The following is a 25,838-nucleotide window of genomic DNA, read 5'->3' on the forward strand; positions in this document are numbered from 1 at the left end:
AAGTGGTATATGAAAGCACAATGCCATCTTGCCTGTCACCAGGAAAATGTCCTTGTCTTTATGGCTTGAACAATGATTTTTTGGTAAAAGCTGTTTCTCAAAATAGTCCCAGTTTAGAGTGAACAGGCCCATTACACAAATGTACGCACACATTACAACGTGAGACATAGCTCTTGTTCAAACCCCTTACAGGACTTTACAAAAGCCAGTCTATTGAAATCTTCCAAGCGGCAGTCACTCCTTTCAAAGGGACAAAAGGCAGCATATGGATTTTTCATACCACAGGTATTGATGAAGCGAGGACAACTGTTTGTAAGAAATGCCATCAGAGGCCTATATAGAAAGAAAAACCTGCATCTTGCAATTAAATATGCCCTTAAAAAAAACCCCCAAACTTAAACACAATAATGCAAAGAAACCAATTTTGTTCTGCTGCTTAATTAGGTCTCCTGCCTCTAGTAGGCCATCACATTATGTTGACCTATGCAATACTTTATGGAAGAGTCACCTCCAGAGAGGCCGAAAGCCATTTCCATCAACTGTATCGATGCTGACACTAGAACGGTAATATGTCTAACAAGGAGGAGGAAGGAAGATTTGAGGTTTTTTTTGTGGAAAAGCTCACATTCATGTTTTACGAAACTAGATACAGATATGTATTTTCCAAATTGGGGGGGGGGGGGGCGGTGATGGACGGACACGGACAACATTTCCCCATTCTTTTTTTACTCATTCAGTATGTGAGGCAACATCAAGGATTACACTGCTTATATTTTATTCAATTCACATAGAAAAGCATGCAGTATTAATGTAAAATGGTACAGTATTAATGTAAAATGTTCAGTGCACATTAGGTAAACAAGTCATTAGCATACAAACCCATTTTTATGGTCTATACAGGCATACTGAACACATTTAGAATAACAATGCTTTTGGGGAACTAAATTAAAAATTGTGCTTAACTTCAAAAAATACAAGCCACGTTTGCAGTGTTAAAGAAGAGATGTTTTCTAACTGAAGTGCTGTAACCCTGAAAAGAGGCTGCTACTTTACACCCACTTAAAACAAGACTTTCAGTACAGTACAGTGCTATGCAACAGCCCAAGCAGCAACATTTCCTCTGGGAGGCAAGTTTTATGGCAAAACTGACATTGTTTTATGGCAATTTCATGAATCCATATGATATATAGCCAGTAGCTGCCTTACACACACAAAATGTAATCTTTAGGAATGGGAAACGTAACCTTTAAACCAAATTTCTACATAAATGACTGATTTGACAAGACCACTTAAAACTGTCCTGTTCAAGGGAGCCATTAGCTGTGTTCACAATGGGAAGATCGTGTAACCTGAAAACTTAAAAGATCATCCAAAACCCCAAACCCCCTAAGTAAAGAGAACACCCAGCCAAAGAAAAGAGTATGGAATGGTTCTTCCCTAGGAAAGAGCTTGTAATGGGCAGGGGAATGTTCAGTTTTCACATAGTCAAAAAAGACAGGATCAGATTGCATGGAGGTCATTAAAAATTAAGTTCACCTGTAAATATTAAACATTGGCAGGTTGATGACTTTTGAGTCACATTTGATTTCCAAGCAGAGTCAGTTTTTGGTGGTTTTCGACGGACTAGCACTGGAAAGGCTGCTTTGAATTTTCCTCTTGGTTGACTGACTGACATTCTTATTTTTCTTTTCAGCTATAAAGGAAGACACCCAAGGAGGATTAAGCTGATTGTGCAGGTCAGACGACATCTTTAAAAAGCAGGAACTGAACTTTTGCTCCTCAAACAACTGTTGTGAGTTACTGAACAGTAAACTCTGGGAAAAGTCTCTTTGAAATAAACAGTTTGGAGGTTTGATATCACTAGCCACTACATTTTGGCCTGTAAACAGCGGAAAGTGGTCATTCATATCTAGCTCAGATGGGGAAAGGATGGAAAACATAGCAGGTTTCCAGCCAGTTCTGTCAACTGCTTGATCAGTTGTCTCTGGACACTTCATACTCTGTTCCTCATTCATCTCTTCCAGTTTCTTCTCAGTTCCATTCAGAAGCTTAGAGCACTCTGTTGACTTTGAAGAACTATCAAGATCTGAGGACTTGAAATTATAGCATGGACTCTTGCTGTTGTCTGATTCAGACATCATTGAGTCCAACTCGGAAATTTTATCAAGGTAGGCTGCATCCATAGATGCCTCACTGGAGGTTCTTGTGCGATTCATTTCGGAAGAGCAAAGAGTATGTAACCTTTTAGGTAAGCAAGAATTTGTTTTATCACTGGACTTTGCTGATGTCTCATCTGACCGACCAGCTACTGAATTTTGCGCTGATTCATCAAAATCTAAGTTCTCAGCAAAATTTGTTGGGCAGGTCCCCCAAAACCCTGATTTTCCTGTAGTAAAACAATTTAGCTTCTTTTCGCTATTACAGCTGCTTCTGCTGTGTTCAGGAGAATCTTTGCTGCAATCATCTGAAGTGTCAGAAAACTCTTCAAATTTCAGTTTTCTCAGGAACGTTGATTGTTTCCTTGCATTTTCTTTTCCATCAGGAGTGTTCAACTGAAGGCGACTGAGAGAAAGAAAAGGAGTGCATGGTGGCGGAAGATCATAAAGTTCTTCATCCTTATATGGCGTACATTCCTCAATTTTATTCCACTGCTCTTCTAAGCAGGCATCCATATTTGTGGTATTTTCATCTAGAAGAACCCCACGACATCCTGGAAATAGTTCTTTCTTTGGGGCGCCCTGGATGTTTGAGCCATTTGAACCATCTTGACTAGAAGAGCTTAAACAAGTTCCACCACTTGTCAGCTGTTCGAGACTGTCAGGACTTTGACTGATAGTCAAAGCTTTTTTGTCCTCAATGTGGGTTTTCAAACATGTTGTATCTTCACTGCTCTCAGCTCCTTTAGCATCCGTGGAAAGCGCTCTCTCACTAACAGCACTCACTGTCTGGGCTCCTTCGCCTGCATTTTTCAGCTGTAAAAGCTGACATTCCATTTCTTCTATGTATTTATCACTTCTTTCCAGTGCCTTTTTAAGACGGTTAATTTCACGTTCACTTTGCTCTACCTTCGACTGAAGTGCAGCTACTGTAAACCTACCAAACCTGCAAGAAGTAAAAAAAAAGAAAATATTAAGCTGGAAAAAGACATTCTCATGGTGCTTTGTGATCTAACTTCAGAAAAGAACAAAGCTATTAAAACACTATGTTAATTTGAAAACAAAAGTCAGAACTTTTCTCTGCTAGTTATAAAAAAACCCCGAAACATTATATATAACGTACAAGTGGAGGTGAATACTGAAAAGCCAAAATTAAACTATTAGCAGTAGTAAGGCAGTAACAAGCAGATTACCCTTCCAGGGTCTGGTTCTATCAATTCAACTCAAATATGCATGAAGAATTATCCCCTAAAAGAATGGCAAAGATTTATGATAACATTTGAACAGTGGTCCACATCTTGAAATATTTACATTCAATCATTTTCGTACAGTACAGCAGTGCTTTACAATACATTTCTTACACAATGTCACCTTGTCAAACATAAAATGTCAATGTGAAATTCAGAAATTGCAATAGTCCTTTGAGGTGGTTTAAATGCTTATATAGACCATTTCAGTTACGTTCCCATTAGATATACAGCTTTTCCTCAGCCATCATGTGGACAGTACTTCCACTGACTTCAGAGCTACTTGGTTTTTTGAGTTTCACAACCAGAACAATCTGATTTCTTCCTTGGCTGCAATATAAAAAGCCTACCACTTGTGGTTTGTGAAAGTTGTGTGCTCATGGGGCTTTCCGCTTGAGCACATTTTCAGCTGCCAAGATACGGACTTGCCTTCCCCCCATCCTCCACCAGCTTTAAAGATTGACCTTCCCCAGAGGGCAGGTGAAGGTTTCAGCTATATGCTGTGACTAATTCTAACCTGTCACTGACAGGTGGGCACCAGGGAATTCCCTGCTCCATCCATGGCTTTCAATTTACAGAAAGAAAAAAACAATTAAAGTTCTGGTATTATTAGGAAGGACCTGCAGCCACCCTACAACTCTGACACTTAAGGTTTTATATCACAAAGAAATGACAATTCTCTGTGTGGGCTTACACTAGCTTCCACTTTCCACCTTCCAGCTCCATGTTACAGCAGAAGTTTACTCTTCCAGTGCAAACACTACCTAGTCTTTCTACTCTGCTTCTTTGTCTGTCTGGCCCTCCTTCAGAGTCACAGGAAATTCCATTTTCCCCATTTCACCCCCTTACCTCTTCACAAAAGGCTCCCACTGCAAACCCTAGACCAGTGAGGTCTGAAGATGGTATATCTGGAGCCAGTAACTATGCTGGCAAAACATCCATGAATCTGTGCATGCATTTCCAGCAAAGAATTAAACTGTATTTTGTTTCTTCAACTCCTGAGCCCAAAGCAGTAGGAAACTACTCTATGCTGACAACTGCAATACAGTTAAGTGGGTACTTGGGGAAAGGAATAGGGGGTATCACAAGCCCCAAACAAACTGTGTACGAGTGACCAGATCTACCGACGTTTTTCACCATTCAACTGCTTCTGCACACTTAATGGACTCTGAGGATTTTGATATAGATAGTTCTGTGGTGGGTAAGATTCACACAACAGTCTAAGTCAGTTCTTTCATAGCACTCCTACTAGACCACTTTTAAAATCATATCAGCCTAAGCTTCATAGCTCTGGTATGCGACACTTACCGCTTGGTAGACATGAAATGGCAGGGTAATAGATTTTATATTTATAACAGGAGTGTTCACTTAGTTTTTTTTTTTCCCCTAAAAGAAGTTGGCTGGATTGGAACTCTTGTTGAGGCAAGAATCCCTCCACCTCTACATTACCTCTACCCAATTACCTCTGTCTTCACAAAAAAGACGACGGACCATTTTTCATTGCTTACTCTGTAGGTAAGCAGTTTTCTCAACTGATTATAGCAGCTTCTCCATTTCTGGTCACATGCAAGAGGAAATGGGAGAAAAGATGCACAAGACTTCTTCACTCTCCCTAGTGAAACTAGATGAAAGCAGACAGCTCAGGAATGTTCCAATTATATTTTCAGGTGAAGAGTGTTACAATGAAGTAAGCATCCTCATATCCAACACATTTTGGCTTCATCCCTCCTTCAGTAAAAGGAACTGAGATTTTGGTTTAAGACATTGAAGGAGCCACTGTAGCACATCAGGGCCCAAGCAAGACCTTCCCCAACTCCTAGGGTGATCCAGAAGTATTTATTTTGCCTTTTTCTAACAGACCTGTTCACACAGCCTTACAGGAGCAAACCCTACACTGCTTAATAAAGTATATCAAGATGATGCAAAAAACCAATTTAGCTTAATAGCCACATGAGAGACGGGGAAAAATGCTTATGTAAAATAAGCAAGATTTTCTAGAATCTGCTGTTACAGACACTTTGAGATAAAAATTAAACATGTTTACATTTATATGCATACCTGGCAATTTCTTTTTAATGGAAGAATGGTGTAATATGTTTATTTAATGCAGATAGCATTAGTGACAGCCCGAGATTTGCTTATGAGGAAAAAGCACTGTATTCTCAAGTGCAACTTTTATAACAAGTGTCCTCAGGTTAAAAAAATACAGTACGTTGTTCAAAGCCAAATAGCATCACTAATATGTTAACTGTTGCAGAGGTATGTGCTTGGGAATTTCACTTTTCAGAAATGGAGCATATGACATGCTGCCTACAAACAGTTACCTCTGCAGTTAAGCACCAGAACAGTAGTTGCTTTCTGTTCCTGCTTTGAGACTTGCATGCATTTATTTCCTAAATTTTCAAGACAGCCATATTAAAATGCACATATTTAAACCAACTACACCAGACCAGAGCATGACCTGGCAGGTCAGCAGAGAGTTTAAAAGACATGCATATTTGGTTAAAGAAGCCAGAACCCTCTCCAAATCAAACCACCCTCCTAAAAGATTTCCTCTTCTTTTCCCTTCAGATGTACAGTGAGCTGTGCTGTAGCCAAAAATTTACGGTCTGATGATAATAAGAATAGAATGCAGTACAGTCACATGAAAATAACCTGACACTCTAGATAAATTATTTTGCTGAAGTATTTGAACCATTTCACATTTGGTAACAAGTTGATACATTCTTCAGTAAAAGTTAAGATATTCGGTATACAAGTAGTGAAGCGCTTTTTTCATATTCTCATGCAAGGAAAAAATCTTTGGAATGTTAGGGTCTTTTCTTTAGTTTTATCACTTAATGAGTTTGTATCTTACTGTATTTGTTTCAAGTATATCCTTTCTATAGAAAACTGAAAGCTCAGAGAAACTAGTGGTCACTCATAAAGTAAACAGAAAGACATTTCAGGTGGGATATGGATCTTTCAACACCTAGTGACATTTCAGATGGCCTAAGGTCTTTTACATGACTGTTGGCCTCCAGCTATCATTCCAGAAGGATACAGGTGTCTTATAGGTCCTGTATCACAGCTGCCAGCCCTAGGCTGGTATACTAGATATGTTACAGTGTCTCAGGTGACACTGCATGTCTAGATGAGCACCTGAACCCCATATCTCAGGATCTTTCCTCAGAGTCCTTCTTCTTGTCCCAGCATGATTCTAACTTGACACCAATCAGAAAGTTGCAGTCAGCTCTCACCTACAATGAGCAAGAAGAACTAACGTTATAGCTACAATGTTTGAGTAACCCTTTTTTTACATTATTCCCCAACTACTCCCTCAGTTATATTTGAGTGTCCCTGTCCTGGTTAATTTTCTTCACAGTAGCTAATATTAGGGCTGTGTTTTGTATTTGTGCTGAAAGCAGTGTTGATAATACAGGGATCTTTTTGTTATTGCTGAGCAGTGCTTACACAGCATCAAGGCCTTTTCTGCTCCTCACCCCAACCCACCAGTGAGCAGGCTGGCGGTACCTAAGAAGCTGGGAGGGGATACAACAGGGACAGTTGACCCCAAATGACCAAAGGGATATTCCATATCATATGATGTTGTGCTCAGCATATAAAGCTGGGGAAGAACAAGGAAGTGGGGATGTTCGGACTGATGGCATTTGTCTTTCCAAGTCACCATTATGCTTGATAAAGCCCTGCTTTCCTGGGGATGGTTGAATATCTGCCTGCCAATGGGAAGTGATTGAATGAATTCCTTGTTTTGCTTTGCTTGCGTGGGCGGCTTTTGCTTTACCTATTAAACTGTCTTTATCTCAATCCACAACTTTTTTCTTTTTTACTCTTCTGATTCTCTCCCCCACACCACCAAGAGGGGAGTGAGCCAGTGGCTGTGCTGTGCGTAGCTGCTGGCTGGGATTAAACCACAAGTCCTAAAGATGTCCATTTAGAAAGTGTTTAGGAAATCTAATAGTCTTTCACCTACAAGAGAACAAATGCCTTCAGGTGTTTCTTCTTATCTATCAGTTCTGCAAATTCAGCTTTAGTGTTTTATTTTCACATATCAGTGACCACTGACTTCAGCACGTCTGTCTAGTCGAGCCCTTAAGTCATATCAACTCACTTTAAAACCACACAAACTCATACAAAAACATTTGTCTTTTGGGTAGTAAGCAGGCTGGAGCAAATAGTTTTCCTGTATAACCATTTACAGAAGACTGGGGCTGCAAGGTTGCTATAGAAAATGACTCTCCAGTTCTAATCACCTGATGGCCCGGACTGGGGACCTCCCTGCAGGCTAGATACATGAGCATGATCTATCCTCCAAAGGGAACAAAGGGTGAGAAGTGGACAATGACAATGTACAGTCAGAAGCTGTCACAGTTCAAGATCAGGGCAACGCCAGAGTACACAACCAAACCCAGTCCCACCATTTAGATATATTTTCACTGGAGTTCTGCAGTTAGATGGGAAGAAAAAGGTAGGAAATCCAAGAACAAACCAGCTGAAAGCCCTACCAGTTTTACAGCCCTTCTGTGAAATCGTGTACCAGATGCAGCTGGATGAGAACAAGTTCTGCAATCATTCTCTACATCAACTATGAAAGTGATCTGCAGCAACAACTTGACAATATCCCAGGTTATATACAATTGCCTTAAGAGCGCGTCGTATTTGCATAGGCATGTTTTAAGAAGAAAAAACAGTTAATGGGAGACTTTTCCTAGCAAGCCAAAAAAAAAAAAAAAGTCAAGAGAGACACCTCACACGGCTTGCTCTATTTAAGACCTGAAGCCAGAAAAAAATAAATCAGTAATGGGATTTGGTTGCACTGAAGAAGAAATCCTGGGTATAGCCTATTACTGCTTTCCATGCTGCAGACCAGACCAGCCGATAGAAGAAAGTGTACAATGCTCTTTCTTGAAGGAAGTAGTAGAAACGTTTGCTATAGCTAATTTTCTAAGCTTGTAAGAGAACAAGTTATTTTAAATCTAAGCAAATACTGGGGAGTAAATCCCCTTCATCACACAGTTCACAGAGTACAAACCAATCTAAAGATGCCCGTCCTCATGAAATCTCTTGTGAGCATCAGGGAAATCCACTTTCTTCACATCATGTGAATAAGGCTAAGGTTTACTGTTTGTTGGATGACTGTAGAGCAGCAGGATTTGAACAGAATAGCCAAGTCAAGTACATTCTTTGAAACAAGCTTCTCCTTCTGCCTAGGGAATTGGATGAATCAGATAAATGTGCAAAGCCTCTCCAAGCATTTTAACATCTTTCAGAGAAGCAGCACTAGTCCTTCATGTAAGAAAGCCAGATTATACCCAAGATCGGTGAACAGCATAAACCAGAAAGGATTACTTCAGAATTACTACAAAGAAACCCACCAGAAAGCCCACAAAACCAGTGAGTGTGATCTAAACGTCCTTACTCATCTGCTTAAGGTTTAAATCTTCACACCTGGAGTGGGTGCTTCCTCAGGATTTAACGCTATGACTCAAGAACTCAAAGTTGTTTTGAATTTCTTCTGCTACTATATTGCTTTTTCTCTTATATACTTTTAAGGCCACACTGCAGCTGGTCTTTGAAAATGGCCACTCCTCTGGGACAGTGAGCTTGCAGGGAGGTGAGAAAGTAGCTGTTTTCTATCAAGGAAGATAGCAGCGTTCTTACCCTCTGCACCCTCGACACAGGTTACTAGAAGCCTATTTGTAGGCTGAATGAAATGCAGACTGAATTAAATTGTCTGGCATGAGCGGAAATATTTGAGTTAGATAAAACCAGAATGTTGTACGGAATGACCTAAAAAGACAACAGCCTTAAATTTCAGTGTGCAGGTACCTGAAGTCACAAATAACAGTAAAACCGGAAAAAGGGAAAAAACCCTCAAAACACAACAATACAACACAAAACCAGAGAAAAGGGACAATGCATCAATTTTCCGCATGTTGTAGATACTTTTTCAGACTGGGATTTTAACTAGCAGAAGAAATTAAAAATTTAGCGAAAAGACTCCTAGGAAGCCTAGAAGTCTGGTTCAAGCTAATTTGAATCTAACCATTCATAAAATACACTATACCCTGGAGTAGATGGACTTGCTAGTTATTTTCCTTCAGGTAAAAAGCAAACATCCCTTTGCCAAAAATGCTTTTAGATTCATTGTGCCTTGCCAACAGACCTAACGTTTTTGTAATTTTAAGTAGAGCTGGAAGTAATAGGCCTTTGTCATCCTGCAAAACTTAAGTTTTAAAAGTTTTCCTGTTCCGTATCAGGAAAACAGAAGTCACTGAAAATTTCTCAGCAAAAAGGGCAAACAAAGAGCAAGCAACGGCCACCAAATAGTGTTATTTGCCTTAGAAATGGGAGACTAGTGCAGGTCTTCGGTAAAAGTCAGAGCAAGAAAATTCCCTCTATTTGCTTTTCAGACCTATGCCCCAACTATATGATGGTATGGTATTCTGGTGAAGGTCTATTCTCAAAAATGTTTAAGCTGAAAAAAATAATTAAATCTAAAAAAACATGTACAAAATGCCTGACATGGCAGCAATATCAATTTTATGGACATGACATTTTCCAACAGGTTTTAATGGATACTAACAAAGAAAAGAACAACTCAAGACTATGATAAAAGGAAAGTTTTTTTTATTTACCACTGAAGGTCAATTACATTTTTTTTGGTGATGTCAGAGGTAGAGTCTGTGTTACAAAGGGATCATTCACCTGGCATAAGTCTTCCCTTTGGTGTAAAGCAAAGCTTACTAAAGTAACTTAGGTTGTGATATTTAGCTCCAGTGCCATTATGAACAAAGTGAACTACATTTGGGATAAAAAGACTGAATACTGGGAAAGCCTTTCAAAAATTATTTGATACAAGTTTTAGTTAGTTACCGAGCCAGTTGTTTAAGCGGGTTATGAATCCATACCCCATGGATTGTAATCTGAAGCTAAGAAATAGAAGACAAAATGAAACAATGTTGGTGACACTAAATTACAAAGATTCAATTCAGCAGCTATTTTTAAATTGCACTAGAGAGAGCCATTCAGAAACTTTCCAAAAATTACCTTCTGAACAAAATACGCAGAAACAACTGTACTAGCAAATCCACCTGCGGAGAAAGGTTTAATTATAGTGACGTTGCTGGGCTCTGATGTTATGCCTTCAATTATAATTTGATAAGCGGGTAAGAAAACATTTATTGCAACCCCTGTTCAGTGTATGAAGCCTAGCTGAAAGACCTTTTAGATATTACCGAAGTTTGCCACCAGAACTGGAAGAACATTTAAAAAATATCTTGATGTTAGGTGACTAATGACTACAAGGGTGAAAGTTAATTTGCTAACAACACTAAGATGGGAGAGACTTCTTACCACCTGAAGGACATGACCAGAATTCAAAAGAATTGTTTTAACTTTGATATGTGCATCAAAACATCAACCTGAAGAAAGCCAACAAATTGGTAAAATCCCATGCTTTGGAAGGGGACATTAGCATTACAAATGCAAAATGAGGCAGAAAGGTAACTTTCTAAGTAGCTATTTAGCAGAGGTAGTGCTGGGCTAGTCATGCTAGAAGTGCCAGATAAAAGTAAGCAACAAAAAGAGTATTGCAAGATATCAATATAAGATGTTGTAGCAAGACACAAGACAGTTTTTCTGCTCTAGTTAGAACTACTGAGGCTTCTTTTGGAAGCTAGTAATCAGTTCTAAGCATTACTGCTTCAGAACCCCATAGACACTGGAGACCCCCGAGAGTACGGCAAAACCAAATAAATCAGAAGTTTACTTTTTCTCTTAAGTCACACTTACCTAAAAGAACTGGACAAATCCAGTCTAGAAGACACGATTAGGACTGAATGGATATAGGTAGGGTGAATCAGAATTGCTACATTTAATGTGCTAAAGGGTTTCTTCCAGGACAAATTCCTTATATATACTTAAATTCTTGTAGTACACAACTGAGCTCCAACTGAAACCAAAGCTGAAGATAGCAGAAGCAGGGTACAGACATGCAAACTCCTGAAGTATCTGAACTGGTCCTGGCCCAGTTTAAGCCTGATTCAACTCATGTCCTCAATTCCCATGCTCAATTCTAAAGTAAGCATGGGCCAAAGATAATTCCCAGCAGGCAGGCAGGATGTGACTATCTGTTCTGGAGACTAAAAAAACGCAAAGTTTAATAGTAGAGACATAGACAGGCTGATCTAGCTGGCATCTGCGTTGCAAAACAGACCTTGAAACTGTCCAATTTCTAGTAACATGTGGCTAATAACAATTGTGCTTCTAAAGGAGAAAGTGACTGACTGGTGTTTTAGGCCACGCTGGCAAAAGACGGGAAAGTGATCAGCTGGCAGCAAAGGCTACTTCTTCACACCCCTGTCCCTCCAATAGCTAATTTTTCTGACGAACAAGATGGTAAAGCATGCACAAGCTAGAAGAAACAGAAATTCCTTCCACTGAGGAGTTTACTTGACATCAGTAAAGTAAAAATCAAGTTAGATGACTTGGTCTCTTCTAGCTCTTCTTTTCTAGGATTTATTTGGTTACATCTATTTACTTTACAAGTTTGCCATTCTTGTCAATTCACTCTTGAATCCTATGGGAAGAGATATTCCATGGCATTAAAGCCCTATCCATTGCCAAGACCTTAAACAGGGTTCTATCTCCCTTATTAGGGGACTTCAGGACAGAATGTACTTTTATGCATTTAACAGCATAGCACAAGGATCATGCATCCTCTTTCCTGGGGTCTTGAATGACAGGCAGTCTGGCAAGCAAGCTCTCTATTAAGGACGCATTTCATTTTCCAGCAAGTGAGATGTGAACTAGAACAAAATCCAGAGAGCTCTCTTCTGACATTACACAGGTGTCCCCCAACCCCCTTCCTTAAAAGCACCTTATAAACCTTTGATCAGTGCTGCTCTTAAGGTTTCTAAGTTATAAACCAAAGAGAGAAAAAAAGGGTAGAAAACTGAAAGAACAGAACACAACTTTAAAAATATGAACATGGTGGTTCGCGAAGTACTTCCAAGGAGAGGTACCTTAGCACACCACTGTAATCAGTATGGCAAAGTTTCTGCTTTTTGAGGTCATTGTCATTGATGTTTTAACTGTTTAAGACACAGTACTAAACACAGGTGTCAGTTCTGCGAATTATGTTCTTATGCTGCAGAAGCTCGATTCACATATCTTGCCCAGACACAAAGCTATCAGGGACTTTCCCTGAACAGGGAGCCAAAGTCCACAGAACAAACCCTGAAGGCAGCAAAAGGAAGAACAAACCAAATCCAAATACAAACAACCGGAACATCTGCACTTAAAAACAAATCTTCTACTTCGACCATATACCAGATTTAGAAATTTCCCGGTAACAAAAATAAGTTAACTGTAGAATTCAACTAATAAATCCAGCCCTTCAGTACTGGCCAGGTAATAGAAGGAATAGCACTTCTAGTAATATCATATGCCTTCAGTGTATTTTTGTTGCTATTCTGTAAGTTGCATTTGTCACCCAAGTCTGTGAGGATAAGAACTCCAAAATTTACCTGGAGACACATATGCAACACCATGTACACCACCACAGTTTTAGGTTAAAGTCCTACAACAGTTAAACAGTCTATAAATAAAATACAGTAGCTTTTAAAATATTCACATACTTTTGGGGTGATCTACTATCAACTTCAGCTTTTAGTCGCAAATTCTCTCTTAAAAGGCTATTGTTTTCCATGCTCAGTTTCTTATTTGCCTAAGGAAAAGAAAAAGAAAAAAATAAGTATACAGTAAACCAGAAATGACTTCTAATATTTATAGGACAAGCTGTTACTCCTTTTTAAAGAGACAGAACTAGAAATGTGGAGGCAGGAAACAGCCTTCAGACAGGGACACCACTTAAAAATCACCATGGGAAATGGATTGCAAAACTGAATAGCGAACAGACATTTTTTATTTATATTCCCAAAATACATTGCAAGTGTCCTATCTTGGGAAATAAACACAGCTATGTTAGTTAGCACAGAAAGTCATTAAGGAGATGTACTAATGGCAATTTCATGTTTTTTTTTTTCCACATGACTAAATATGTTAAGTACATTAGCATTACAATATGCAGGTATCAGCAAAACTAATGTTGAACAGCTTCCTCCATTCCAGATTACAGTAAGATTACTTTGGGTTTTTTTGGTTTGTTTTTAAAGCATAGTTATCCTGTGGATGTAAATCCATTACGACAAGCTATTTGCAGTCTTTCTTCACTTTCTTCCAGGACGCTGTGATTAAGACTTCTGATTCACAATCCTTACTTCTTGAATTGAGGTCAATTCCTTCTTCTCAGATCAGCAGACACCCTTGTTAACAAGATACTTCATACAAAGAGAAGTTTTCCTGCACCTTGTTTCAGAACAATGAATGCCTCTATCCTAACAGTAGAAAATAGTCTTTGCACTTCACAGGCAGCTCAGTCTCCCTATCCTGAAAACCGCATCCCCAGTCCAGGACTTTTAATTCATAGCCTCAATTAGATGACACTTCCACTGCATAATAGAAGTCTGACGTAGAGTTAGATCTGAGGGAGAAGCTATGCAACTGGGCTCAGTAGTGAAATGTACTTTTTCAGAAGCATCCAACAGTGCATGAAGAGAGGCAGAAAAACTCTAAACGCTTATACAAATATCCGCAGCAACCTTTCCCTGCGAGGCTAAGACAATGGGAGGTAGGGGGAACGGAGCAGAAAGAAATAAACACTCACACTCCCCCCACCCCAACACCACAACATTCCTAGAGGCAGAAAGATTTACTTCTGGTAAAGGAGGAATGGGAATGGTGAGCCCAGGGCTTGGGTGCCTGAATGCCAACTATTTGGTGTTTAACAAATAAAAGCACAAAATCTTGAAAGCAATGAGTAAGAATCTAGGACACCTCCGTTCCAAAGGAGCATCAAACCATTTCACAACATGGCCAAGACCTTTCTCTCTTCCCAGTCACACAACCAAATAGAAAATTATGTTACTTGTGTAGAGTCTGTAGATAGAGCATCCACCTGGCACATGGTAAGACAAGACCGAATCTCTTTGGTGTCCTTCCAGAGAGTGCTCTACCCTCTAAGCCAGTAATCTGCAAGGGATTCCCACTTGCAGCACAATGTCTAGGTTAGGAAGTTCATGTAACCACATTATTAATGAGTTTGTCTAGTATTTCTACTACTGGGTTTATATCACCGCTTCCACACTTGTTATGACTTCACTTAAAGTAGTAACACCTACTTTGGGAATCTCTGCTCCATGACATTATATGATAAAGGTTGCTGCTATTTCCTGACTCAGTCTGGTCTTAAAAGGAAAGTGATGGCAACCACATCTAATGAGGGACCCTGTCTCACTAGGAAGCAGTAGGTGGTTGAAGCTCCTGGGTCAGGTACTTTAGGAGTAAGAAGGTTTCTGGTTCCAGACTGAGTGTATATGGGAAGGGGTCTTGCTGTTTAGATTGGGATTGGTCAGTGCATGCTCTGAAGGGAAACAAGTTTTAAAAGAAGAGCCAACAGAACTGAGAAGCTGTTGAAGAGGGAACAGATGGGAAGAGAGTGTTGGACTCCATGATCTGAAAGGTCTTTTCCAATCTAAATGGTTATATGACCACTATTTAAGGCTTGGTTCCTAAAACCCATTTAAATCTCTATTTGTATCTAACCCTTAAGCAAATTCAGAGACTCCATAAACTTAAAACATTTTTCTTGCTAAACCTGATATTATACTGAACCCCCTCTCAACACACCCCTCCCTCAGTCCCTGCTATAAAAAAAAGTCAGTACAGTTTAATTTTACGACACACACATACCTCCCCAAATTAGGCAGACAAGAACTCTTTGCTGCAAGTCCCCTTTTACCAACTACAAGTGACTCTGAAGCTCCTGGGATCCTCTTAGGAGGGCAGATGCTGTGTCCCAACCTGTAAAGTTGAAGTCTGAGTCTAGCTAAGCTATCGAACAAGCAGATTTTGGAAACTCAGTTTGTTCCTTTTAGTGTTTATCACAGTCCAATCAGGGTCAGAATTTGCTTTAGACTACACAGAGGCAAATCTAGAAGTGTCCCAGTAATGACAACAGCATAGCAGAACAGTATAATGTGGGCCTCTCAGTCTGTAGCACAGGAAAAGCGTAATCACCGTTAATACTTACAAAGGAAGAAACCCGTACTAAACAAAATGCTTCAGTTTTGCAGGAGGCAACCCAGGATTGTTAATAGAAGAAATAAAGACAGCATTTTAAATAAATGCAAGTCCAGTTCTTTCCACCTTGCCTTTCAAATGAATCTTGAAATTTTGCTCTTCTGTGTTTGAGGAGATCCTTCTTGTGCCTACAGGTACATTTTGCAATGTATTTTTACTTAGATGTATTGTCATATGCCTGTCTTCTGCATCCCTCCTCCTGCAGTATCAGGTTTTCTTTTATACTGCATTCAAGATGTATAAAAAAGCTGCAGGTTTCCAGTAAAGGATCTTCTGGTCATAAAATGCTGAAGCTTGTCTATTTTCGGTCAAAGGGTCAAGTTACCCTGTCTCAGCAAATTGCACCAAAAATATCGGCTATCAGGGAGGGCAATAGTGCAAAATCTGCCTCAGCCAACTGTACTGTGTTTGGCCACTGAATGTTGTTAAATAGATATATTATATAGATTATTGCAAGCCTGAAAAATCTGGTCATCAATACTGGTGACAAGTGCTACTATAATCCAATTACCCAGTCATGGAGTGACAGAGGAGTTGAAGAAGAGTCACATACAAGACTCACTAGAACAAGCAATAACATCTGACACTTGCAGAGGCTATATGGAAATACTATGATACACCAACAGTCACTGGAATTCAATTTTTTTTTTTTTTTCTTTCTTCTGGATCTATGAAGTACCCAGAGGTCATGCTAGCTCTCGCTCCCACTTAACTAACATGAAACAGTTACAGTATAAGATAGCTAAAGAAGTGTATTTATTACCTCCTTCAGCTTTTCCACATTATCCACCACTTTTTCATATATATCATTGGCAGCTTTCAGCTTTTTGCTCCATTCCTCTGGGGTTTCTGGGCCACTGGTACTTGCTTCATTTGCTGACTGGCTAGTTTCCTTGTTTTGGCAAGACAAAGCTGATGCTGTAGGATCCAGAAGAGATTTCAGCTGTGTCTGTAAACTGAGATTTTTACCTCTCAGATCTTCCACTTCTTTTTGCAGGGATTCTATTTCATCCTAAAGGTGTCAGAAATTCACAGGAATTAAAATAATGCATGAGATTAATTAAATAATACTGGCAAGTTCCCACAGCACTTTAGAAACATGGGTTCTGGCAAGCCCAGACGCATGCCTTCACTTACACATACATCTAAGTATGCTTATGTATTGTGCTCTAGGCAGGATTTTAATCAACCTGCACACTCAAGCATAGTGAACGTTTTAGTGAAGGGAATCCCTTGACTACATAAAGGACCCTGAACAAACTGTCGGGCAGACCAAAAGCTTCAAAGCATTCAGCAACATGAATCTATTATTAGGGCACTCTGTGGGAGGATTTCCTGTATCAAGTGTTCTTAAGGTCGTCCTCTGCTGACTCATTTGCTGTTATTTGGAAATGATCTGATGAAACATTCTGAAACATCACATATTCGGATGCTGAAGGTCTCAAGATTCACAATGGACAGAACACTGCCTGGAAGAGGCTGCCCCAGCTACATGAAAGTAGCAACATCTTAGGAAGGACTCTCAAAATGCAAAGAACAAAGCTCTTAGCTGTATTGGTCTGAAGCCACAGAGAAGCAAAAACCTTCAAAAGCCTGTTGTTGTAGGCATAAAAGTAATTTATCCTGAAAACATGTTGTCTACACTGTTCACCAACTCAAGTATTTGAGTTGCTCAAGGTCAGGTTACTAAAGGAGGCCATCTATGGCATTTACATAAACCCAAGGCATAGTTGCATGAATAATCAAGCATTTTTTCCCTCCTCCCAGCATCAGAACAACAATTTTAAATTTAGGTTTTTGAAGAGATTTATGTTATCCTATGCCTACCTGTGTGATTTTGGAGTTGATTCAATAGAAAGGCGGGAAACCTCCTTTTCCTGACTCCTCCTTTCATAGAAGATGAAAGAAGCTGAGCTATAGGCAAGCTTGTCATAAGAAACAGCCCTTACTTCCCCAGTGTTAAGGATACATACAGTGCCCACTTCCTTTCTCCCATTCTCCTCCCTGAGACAGGTTTCCTTGCAAAATATGCAGTCTTCAAACTGCTACTAAGGAAACAACAGCTGAGAAAACATACTAAGCATATTCCTTATTAACACCTTTTCACCTTGTTCCTAAGAGAGTATTTTTCCAGCAGGAGGGTGGAGACAAACTTCCAAACATTCACTCACTTTCAGAAAAGAATACAACAATGATAAAAATTAACCTATGCCAGAAGGTTACAGTTGGCAATATTCTTTAAGAAGGCATTTAGTCTCCCTGAGTAACAGGGAATTACTTCAGAAAATGCTTGCATTTGTATCAAAGAAAAACCAAAAAGCTCCCAATATCCAATATGCATAAAGAAAACCTCCCATACCACCTGAGGAGGGAATTCCCACTAAATCATAGAACTGGCTGTACTTGGCTACCTGTAGCATAGAAAGAATATCACCATGACTTCAGTAGGAGCACTTCAACCACCAGCAAATGCTTTCTTGTAACCTTAGCCAGAAGGTAGGATTTCAACGCAGCCGAGTTTCATGAAGATGCAGTATAAACCTTCACTCAAATTAAAAACAACAGGACTCAAAGCAAAAGGACCAGTTGTATGCGGTAATTTAACAGTTGCAGTTCACCTGGAAAGTCACAACACTCCCCATGTCCTTACCTCATATTCTCTGTGGAGCAATTCAAGCCTTGTTTTACGCAGGTGTTTTCTGACTGTTGGACTAAATATCGGATCACTTTCACTCGTTCCTCCTAAAGCAGCATAGGATGAAAAAAACACTAATATTGTTTCTTCTTCAGTGAACTCAATACTAGTAACCCACCTTATAGCTCTTTTCAAGCATCAACCACAAATACAACTAATATTGGACCAATCTACGACAGATTTAAAGTCCTTTCATTTTCAGAGTATCTATTAGTGATGTTTAGAAGTCAAAATCCTGCCTCACAGCAGGAAGACAACTTCTGAATTTTTCAACTTTGTATTTTCCTTGACAAATCCTGTATTATTTAAGGCCATATTATTAAAACACAGCTAAGAGGGGGATGGGGGGGGCAGGCAGGGAATCTAGCATATGTTTAAGTAGTACAAGATAGTGTAAGTTTCTAAAGGGAAATTGTTCAGACATATTTTTCTCTCAGAACCAAACAGCAGAGTTGACATTTTATATTACATAAAGATCACAGTACTTCCTAGCTCTGGGGAAGTTCAGAGCCTTATTCGGGTGTAGCTTTGTCTTATTTCTGTGCTAAGAGACATTTTCTTAAAAATAAAGCAAAAGAGAGGAAACTGAAGAAAACAACAGCAAAAAAAAGACCTCATACACATTAAAGATGCTGGATTTAAGTACTCTATTTCTCAGCTAAATGCTATTCTCTTAGGTCAACAGGTTGCAAGGCATAGGTAGAATACTTCAAGTGAGATGCATGTTTTTCCGGTAAAGGCACCATCCAACCAAGATTTAAGAAACAATCATTAGAGCTATGGGGTACTTGCTGCCTTTGAATAATCTAGCCATTAATACACACATCATCTTTGGCATGTTTACCCTGTAGCTATCATGTATGTTTCTGGAAAGATTTAAAGTCAGATTTTCCTTAGATGCTGGTAAAAAACACACAGAGGAAAAAAATCTAGACATCTTTGGACTCAAAAGAATCTCCTCCAGCAGTAAATACCAGAAAGATATTTCAAAGACTAGAGTTGCCCTTACCTATAATTTCCTTGCAAGGATTTTCAGGTGTGATGGGAATCCTGCAAGCTGGGCACTGATTATTGTTCTTCAGCCACACTTCAATACAAATGGAACAGAAGACATGGTTGTTGACACAGATGACTGGGTGACGGACCTTTGAGTATTCAAGAGAAAAAAAAAAAAAAAGAAAAAAAGGAAAGACAAACAGAAAGACACTATGAATACTTTGAAACTCTTTCAGGTAACAGAATAGGAGAATACACTACTCCATCTCTCAGCACAAGTCTGGTCTTGCAGGAAAGAGACACTGTTGTTTCACAGAGCCATCTAGAAGTGACCTCCTGACTCATGATACCAAACTCCTCTATTACTGAAGGCACCAAAGCTATAACCATTTTTGCAAGACTAAGGTCCTTGATTCCAGGAACTCATTAATGCACAGTATGGCAGGCACCCTTCCTTCACCTCACAACCTCCAAGAACTGCAGCCAACCACTCCAATGAAATGCACTTGCCTTCCCAGGTAGAAGGAGATCAAAAGACACACATCTACAGATTTCCAAAAGTGAGGGAATGAGGGACTGCTCCCGGCAACAACCAACACTTTGCCTTGGAAGAGGTGTCACTGAAACAGGTAGTGTTACAGATTACCTCTAGCCTATGCATAATCAGCTTCATGAAAATGAGCTTTAAAAAGGGTAAAGGCCAAAACCACAGAGAAGAAACACGAACCAGCAATCACTAATTCAAGCCTCCTGCTAGATATGCATTGCTACTAAATAAGTAATTACCCAAGAATGGGGCAGCTAACTGAAGGATTAAATATTCCAATCAGACACAGATCCTTTCAAGAAGCTTTTCCTCCCCTTCCAAAACAGCAAGGTAAACAAACTTCTAGAAAATATTAATGACAATGCATTATTCTCTCTTGTCATTTAAATACAAACCCCATTTGAAAGTGAGTGTGCATAGAGGGACCGAACACGATATGGAAGAAAAATACTTTCTTCTATATCTATGCCTTATTGCAGTTTCTGTTACAGCTTACCGTAACATACACTCTCAGATCTCTTAAGACTGCATTAGGGGTCTTAAAAATAATTATTTGTTTTTCCTCCTCCCCTATCTCTGCCCAAGAAACGTGCTTTGAGACACAGAAGTATCAGTATCTATTACTTTATATTCTACTGTGTTGCACTTAAACCCCAAGTTTAAGAGAATCCTTTCAACTTTAAAAGAAGTTCTCATCATCCCCAAGATCTTTCTCTTTCATTCTATTAGTGAAGCAGTCAAACTAGAAAGGAAAAATGAAATGTGGCAGGGAGAAGCAAGCAACCGGGAAGGACAGCCAATAATCACTTGGGAAAACAGATTAGATGTGTCCTGCAGTAATCATACCCATACAATCGGTGCTGGACAAGCTAAAACCCAAGCATTTTACCACTGAAATACATATGGATCTGAATTAAGGCCCAGATCTGTCAGCTTCTTCTCCAATTTACTATTTATGCCTCTGTCACATTACAGGATTCACAATATTTTTAAAATCTCCAATATGACAGTCCGGGGTGCCAAAGGATCTATCTATACACAAACCAAAACTCAAGTTATTGAAGGTGTGAATAGAAAGAGATGAAGCTGTTTCTCTAAGTGTCTGCATACTTTCACTTCTGATTAAAGAGGCTTTCTTACTATTAGTGCAAGCTTTAGCACACCAATGCTCTGGAAGCGCTTAAATCTTACAATTTCAATTATATATATCTCTATATAAACCACCTTGTTATTTAGTGCTTTTCTTTACCAAAAAAAAGCTTTCTCCAGCTTTCCCATCCGCAGCTAGAAGAAAAAACCCAAACATTTTTTTTCTCTAGTTGTACTTCTTTCTTACTCAGAAGCAGCTTGAGAATAATTATATGGATGGCGATGATAGGATACAGAGCAGAATAACATAAAGTAATCCAAACAGGAAGAGACATTTCAGGAGTGCAGGTCTACCCCCTGGGGAGCAAAAGACCCTCAGTTACCCCAAACCTGACAGGGAAGCATACTTCTTGCAAGTGAATGATTACTCTATATCTCTAGCAAAATAGTAAGTCACATTTATTACTCTCCAGGGTACAGTGCTTCTGATTTACACACCTTTACAAGTTTCATTTCAGCGCTGAGGTTTATACTTTTGTTGGCTCACGATCCACACAAAGCAACCCATGCGACAACAGCAGAAGCCGCTATTGAAATGTCACACAATGGCTGGGGGTGCCGCTGCCCTTCACCCAGTCACTGAGCCACTGACTGTGAGAAGCCCGGGGGGGTGGGGGATCAAAACACACTCGTTACTAAAAAAGCATTTCACTTGAATTACAGCAGTTTCAGTTCCTAACTAGACCATAATGTCTAGAAAGACTACAGCTTATTTGAGAATGCTTGATGAGCTAGGTGATTCTGAACAATTTCCTAATTTTTCCCACACATATAACGCAATCCCTATGCAGATCAAAATCAAATCCTATACACATCTATGTCACTTTGAAGGCACTTCGAGATCTTCAAGCAGCATTAATAGAGGACCAGGCACACTGATACCAGTGAACAAATCCCCAGACGTTGTATGTCTTTCAACACATACAGAATTCTGTGCCTGAGCCCAAGCAAACTGTCAAACCCAGAACTAACAGGAAAGACCTTCAGTCATTCTAGGATGAGTAAACCTAACAGCCCAATGCAGATGACTTCTGATCTGCTCACTAGTTATGAATACAGATATGTTAGACGGTAACCCCAGCTGTGTTAAAAGAGCATTCAGGGAACAAACATGGAAATTTATCCAAACAATTATCTGTTATTATAAATGGTTATTTGCACATCTTGCCAATATACTTTACAACACTGTTCAAAGGCACAAAACAGGCTAACATCATGCACCGTGTGTCATGTTTCCCCCACACCAAGATTTCTGTATCATTAAAAACAATGAGTGTTTGACATTATTGAATGAGTTTCTCTTTGATATCTTTTTTTTTTATCCCCTTACCATTATGCACAGTGAACAGTTTCTATTTTGCAGTCAGTCCCTTGCAAATTTTGCAGAGACAGCAAGAGGGAAACTCTGATTGTAGGTTGGGCCTTCTACTCAATTTGAAGCCCACGCTACAAACCACAGAAGTATTACAGTATGTCGGCCCTCCAGGACACTTTCTGGTCCTCCCTACAAGACAGGGCAAAACCAGCAAGATTTTTCCTTTAATTTAAGCTAAATAACTGTTTCTTCCTCTAACCTTACTCTTGCAAAAAGCTTTTTCTGATTAAGTTTTTCAGTGAAGTTCCAAGTTAGAGACAAATCTATGTACTTAAAAAAAAAAAAAAAAAAAAAAAAGACAGCCAGAGCCATCAACTTCGGCAAAATTTAAACAGCTTCATGCATCTAAAAAGAAAGCCATTCAAATACCTTTATTACAGATATCACCAGATTCACTTATCTGTTGATCATATATTACCTCAGCGCAAAACACAAAGTAAGAAGAGTGTGGAAATCTCTTCCAGTACAAACTCGGGAACATCAATTCCTGATCAACTCCAGGTAACAAGCACAAGTATGAAACAGTGGCCTGAAATAACCCAGTGGCTTTATAGCAAAATATGAGTGAATACCTAATGAATCTATCAAGTGTTTAGGTTAGAAAGTCACTAGGCTCAGATTCAAATAGCAAATACATTGTTGGTTTGATTTTGCCCTCTTTTTCCAAGAGTAGCCACCCTGCATTACAGACACAGTAAATCTGTGTTTTCCTCTATTTTCATTAAACAGATAAATGTCAAAAGGAGAGGTAACAGAACCACAGCTGGGAAGTCTTGCTCAACTTCCACAGAAAAGCCAAGAAATGAGTAAACATGGTTGCTAAATGCATCATTGCAAGAATTAAGAGAGCCGAGAAAAGGGAGATGTCAGACTACTTTCGCTACCAGCGCTACACCAACTTTTATACATCAAACGTGCCTGTTCTTTTGTTACCACTCCAGCACAGAAAAGGTCTTGGAGTAAAGGCCACGTGAGGTAGAAAGAAATCGGACAGTAAATGCCAGAGTACAAATATAAAAGGCTATTTCTTCCCTTGTAATTACTGTTGGGCTTGAAGATGTTTGATTTGTTTTGGAGAGCAAGGGAACAAGGGGGGTGGGGGTGGTTAAGAGTGGTGGGGAATGCGCAAAGAATTTGAGAAGCAATTAGTGACAGCTATGAAATTAGCTCTGGGGCTTTTAGAGAAGCACAGGCTAGCAAGAACCCCCCACTTCCCGCGGGAGAAGAGGAAGAGACTGGGAAAGGGTCAGAAAGAGGAAATGGAAACTTTTTCTCCGGACCGCTGCAGTTTTGCTCGACACTTTTTAAATCCACTCGGTTACACACCCCCTCTTTTGTTCCACTGCTCCTCCGCGACACAGCACCATGCTCCAACACAAACTCACCCAATATTTTACAACAGATTATCCTACCGGTAGCCGAAGGAACCCCCGAACCCCACCGCCTGGGCCCTGGGAGCCACACACCCACGCTTCGACGCGGGGGCGGGCTCGGGGACGGGGCCCCAGCCCCCGGACGCCGCCGTCGAGGGGGAGCACGGCTCCTACCACCCCAACGGCGGCAACAAACCTCGCCCGCCCCGGGGAACGGCCCCCCGGGGCACGAAGCCCCCCTCCTGCCCGGGGCGGGACCCCTCACCACCCCTCGGAGAGGAGACCCCCCCCCGCCCCTCGGAGAAAGGGCCCCACACCCCAACTTTCTCCCCAGCGCGGAGCCGCAGCCCCTTAAAAGAGACAAACGCGGCGGGGTCTGGGCTGCGGGCCACGGCGGAGACCCCCGAGCAGCCGCCGGCCGAAGCGCGCCGGGCCGAGCCGGGCCTTCCCGTACCCACCGCCGGGCCACCCCCAGGCGGGGGCTGAGCGGGAAGGGCAGCGGCGGCGCCGTTACCTTCCCCAGGCAGATGTGGCAGGTGATGGGCAACGTGAGGGACAGCGTGACGCTGGGCCCGTGCTGCGCCATCGCGGCGGCCCGGCCCGGCTCCGCCAGCACGGAAGTCCCGCGGGCGGGCGGTAACGGCGGCCCCACGGCAGCCCCGCTACGGCAAGCCGGCGAGGCCAAGCGGCCGCCCGGCGGAGGGAAGGCGGCGCGCGCTTTTGCAGCGCTCCCCTGGAGGGCGGGCGGGAGCCGCGGCCCCCTCACCGCCCTGCCCGCCGCCCGGCCGCTGCCGCCCCCCGCCGCCCCCCCGCCATGCCCGTGCCGTGCCTCGCCGGCCCGAGGAGGCGGCTTGCGCGGCCCGCCGAGCTCCTGGCCTCCGCGTGGCCCTTCCTGAGGCGGAACACCGCGCCATGGGGAGCGCCCGGGTAAGGGCCCTGGCAGGAGGAGGCCGACGCGGTACAGGGCTTTCACCTTATTAACCTGTCCCTCGCTCAGGTTTCACTGCGCTGAGCTAAATACACGGGCTGTTTTAATGCTTTTAATTCCCCCGAGTCTTCCTCCGAGATTTTCCCTAGGACTCTTTTTTTTTTTTTTTTTTTTTTTCCTACTCCAAAATACGATACAGCAAATGGGAACATATTCCAGGGGGAAACTCTGGGGCACACACTCCCCTTGCCCCCGCTGCTTTATGTCTGGCTGCAGCAGCCCATGCCCGGTGGTGCTCTGGTGCATGGCGTGGCCCCCCGGCTCCCCTGCTGCCCTCCTGTAGCGCAGGTGGCTCGGCTGAACTCAGTCGCTGCTTGGCCCCAAGCATTGCCTGTCGGCTCAGGTGGAGCCAACATGGCTGCAGCTTTGAGGGCGACGAGGAAATGAGGACTGTGGTAAGCCCCGTGGCCCTGCGACTGCTGTGTGTGGTGGTGCTTGCTCCGTGATGCCTGGTGGGAATCCTGTGCTGATCCATGGAAATTAAGGGGTCAAATCCACGGATGAAAATTCTTGGCTGCCACCCAGCTTGCGCTGATGTTTTTCCAAATCGCAGAGCCTTGGTGTTGTGTTTTCTGGGCTGCCGGAGAGCAGCTGAGAAGCGGTGCTGGTGGGACGGGAGGCTCTTAGGAGTTTGCTCGTTTGACCTCAGTCCCAGGATTCCTGTAGTTTCTTGTAAATGTGCCACAGCAGGCTGAAAATTATAGACCTGAGTGATTTAACATTATACCACATGATAAATGCTCAGAATGCTGAGCAGCTAATTCAAACAAGTGTAAAGTTGTGGATGCAATGATTAACAAGGAAAGTATCTTAGGCCGACATAGCGGAGCTGCACAGATGCATTTCAATTTGATATAGGTAAGTCGCTGCAAATAAAGCAAGCAAACTAATCCATGGTGACATTCCAGCATAGACAAGGCGCAGCGGCTTTGATGGTATCATACCCTTAGGTGGGAAAGCACAGGTTTGAATAAGGTGCGCTTGATAAAGATTCACTATTTGTGTGCTAAAACACAACACTTTTTTTATTTAGCAACATAATAGACATACCATTAATTATCATAAGCTGGAGTGAGTGGACATCCACTGCGAGGAGATGCGTTTAGTC

General features: G+C 41.3%; 1 protein-coding gene across 1 annotated transcript; it reads right to left on the minus strand.

The window, feature by feature from the left end:
• Positions 1–753: 753 nt before the first annotated feature.
• On the minus strand, positions 754–24,410 carry OBI1 (ORC ubiquitin ligase 1). The gene is made up of 6 exons (XM_037377113.1): positions 24,257–24,410; positions 19,312–19,447; positions 18,258–18,349; positions 16,371–16,619; positions 13,045–13,133; positions 754–3,102 (listed from the first exon to the last, which is right to left on the minus strand). Exons 1-6 carry the CDS (start codon positions 24,326–24,328, stop codon positions 1,599–1,601), a joined length of 2,142 nt encoding a protein of 713 aa, XP_037233010.1. The 5' UTR covers positions 24,329–24,410; the 3' UTR covers positions 754–1,598.
• Positions 24,411–25,838: the final 1,428 nt, after the last annotated feature.

This window comes from Falco rusticolus, chromosome 2 (genome assembly GCF_015220075.1).
Source record: "Falco rusticolus isolate bFalRus1 chromosome 2, bFalRus1.pri, whole genome shotgun sequence".
NCBI classification, from domain to species: Eukaryota; Metazoa; Chordata; class Aves; order Falconiformes; family Falconidae; genus Falco; species Falco rusticolus.

Coding starts and splice junctions, on each gene's coding strand:
- OBI1 (XM_037377113.1), bottom strand. CDS start 24,328: ATGGCGCAGCACGGGCCCAGCGTCACGCTGTCCCTCACGTTGCCCATC. Junction 19,448..24,256: donor GCCACATCTGCCTGGGGAAG/GTAACGGCGCCG, acceptor GAATACTCAAAG/GTCCGTCACCCAGTCATCTG. Junction 13,134..16,370: donor ATGTGGAAAAGCTGAAGGAG/GTAATAAATACA, acceptor TCTTTTCCTTAG/GCAAATAAGAAACTGAGCAT.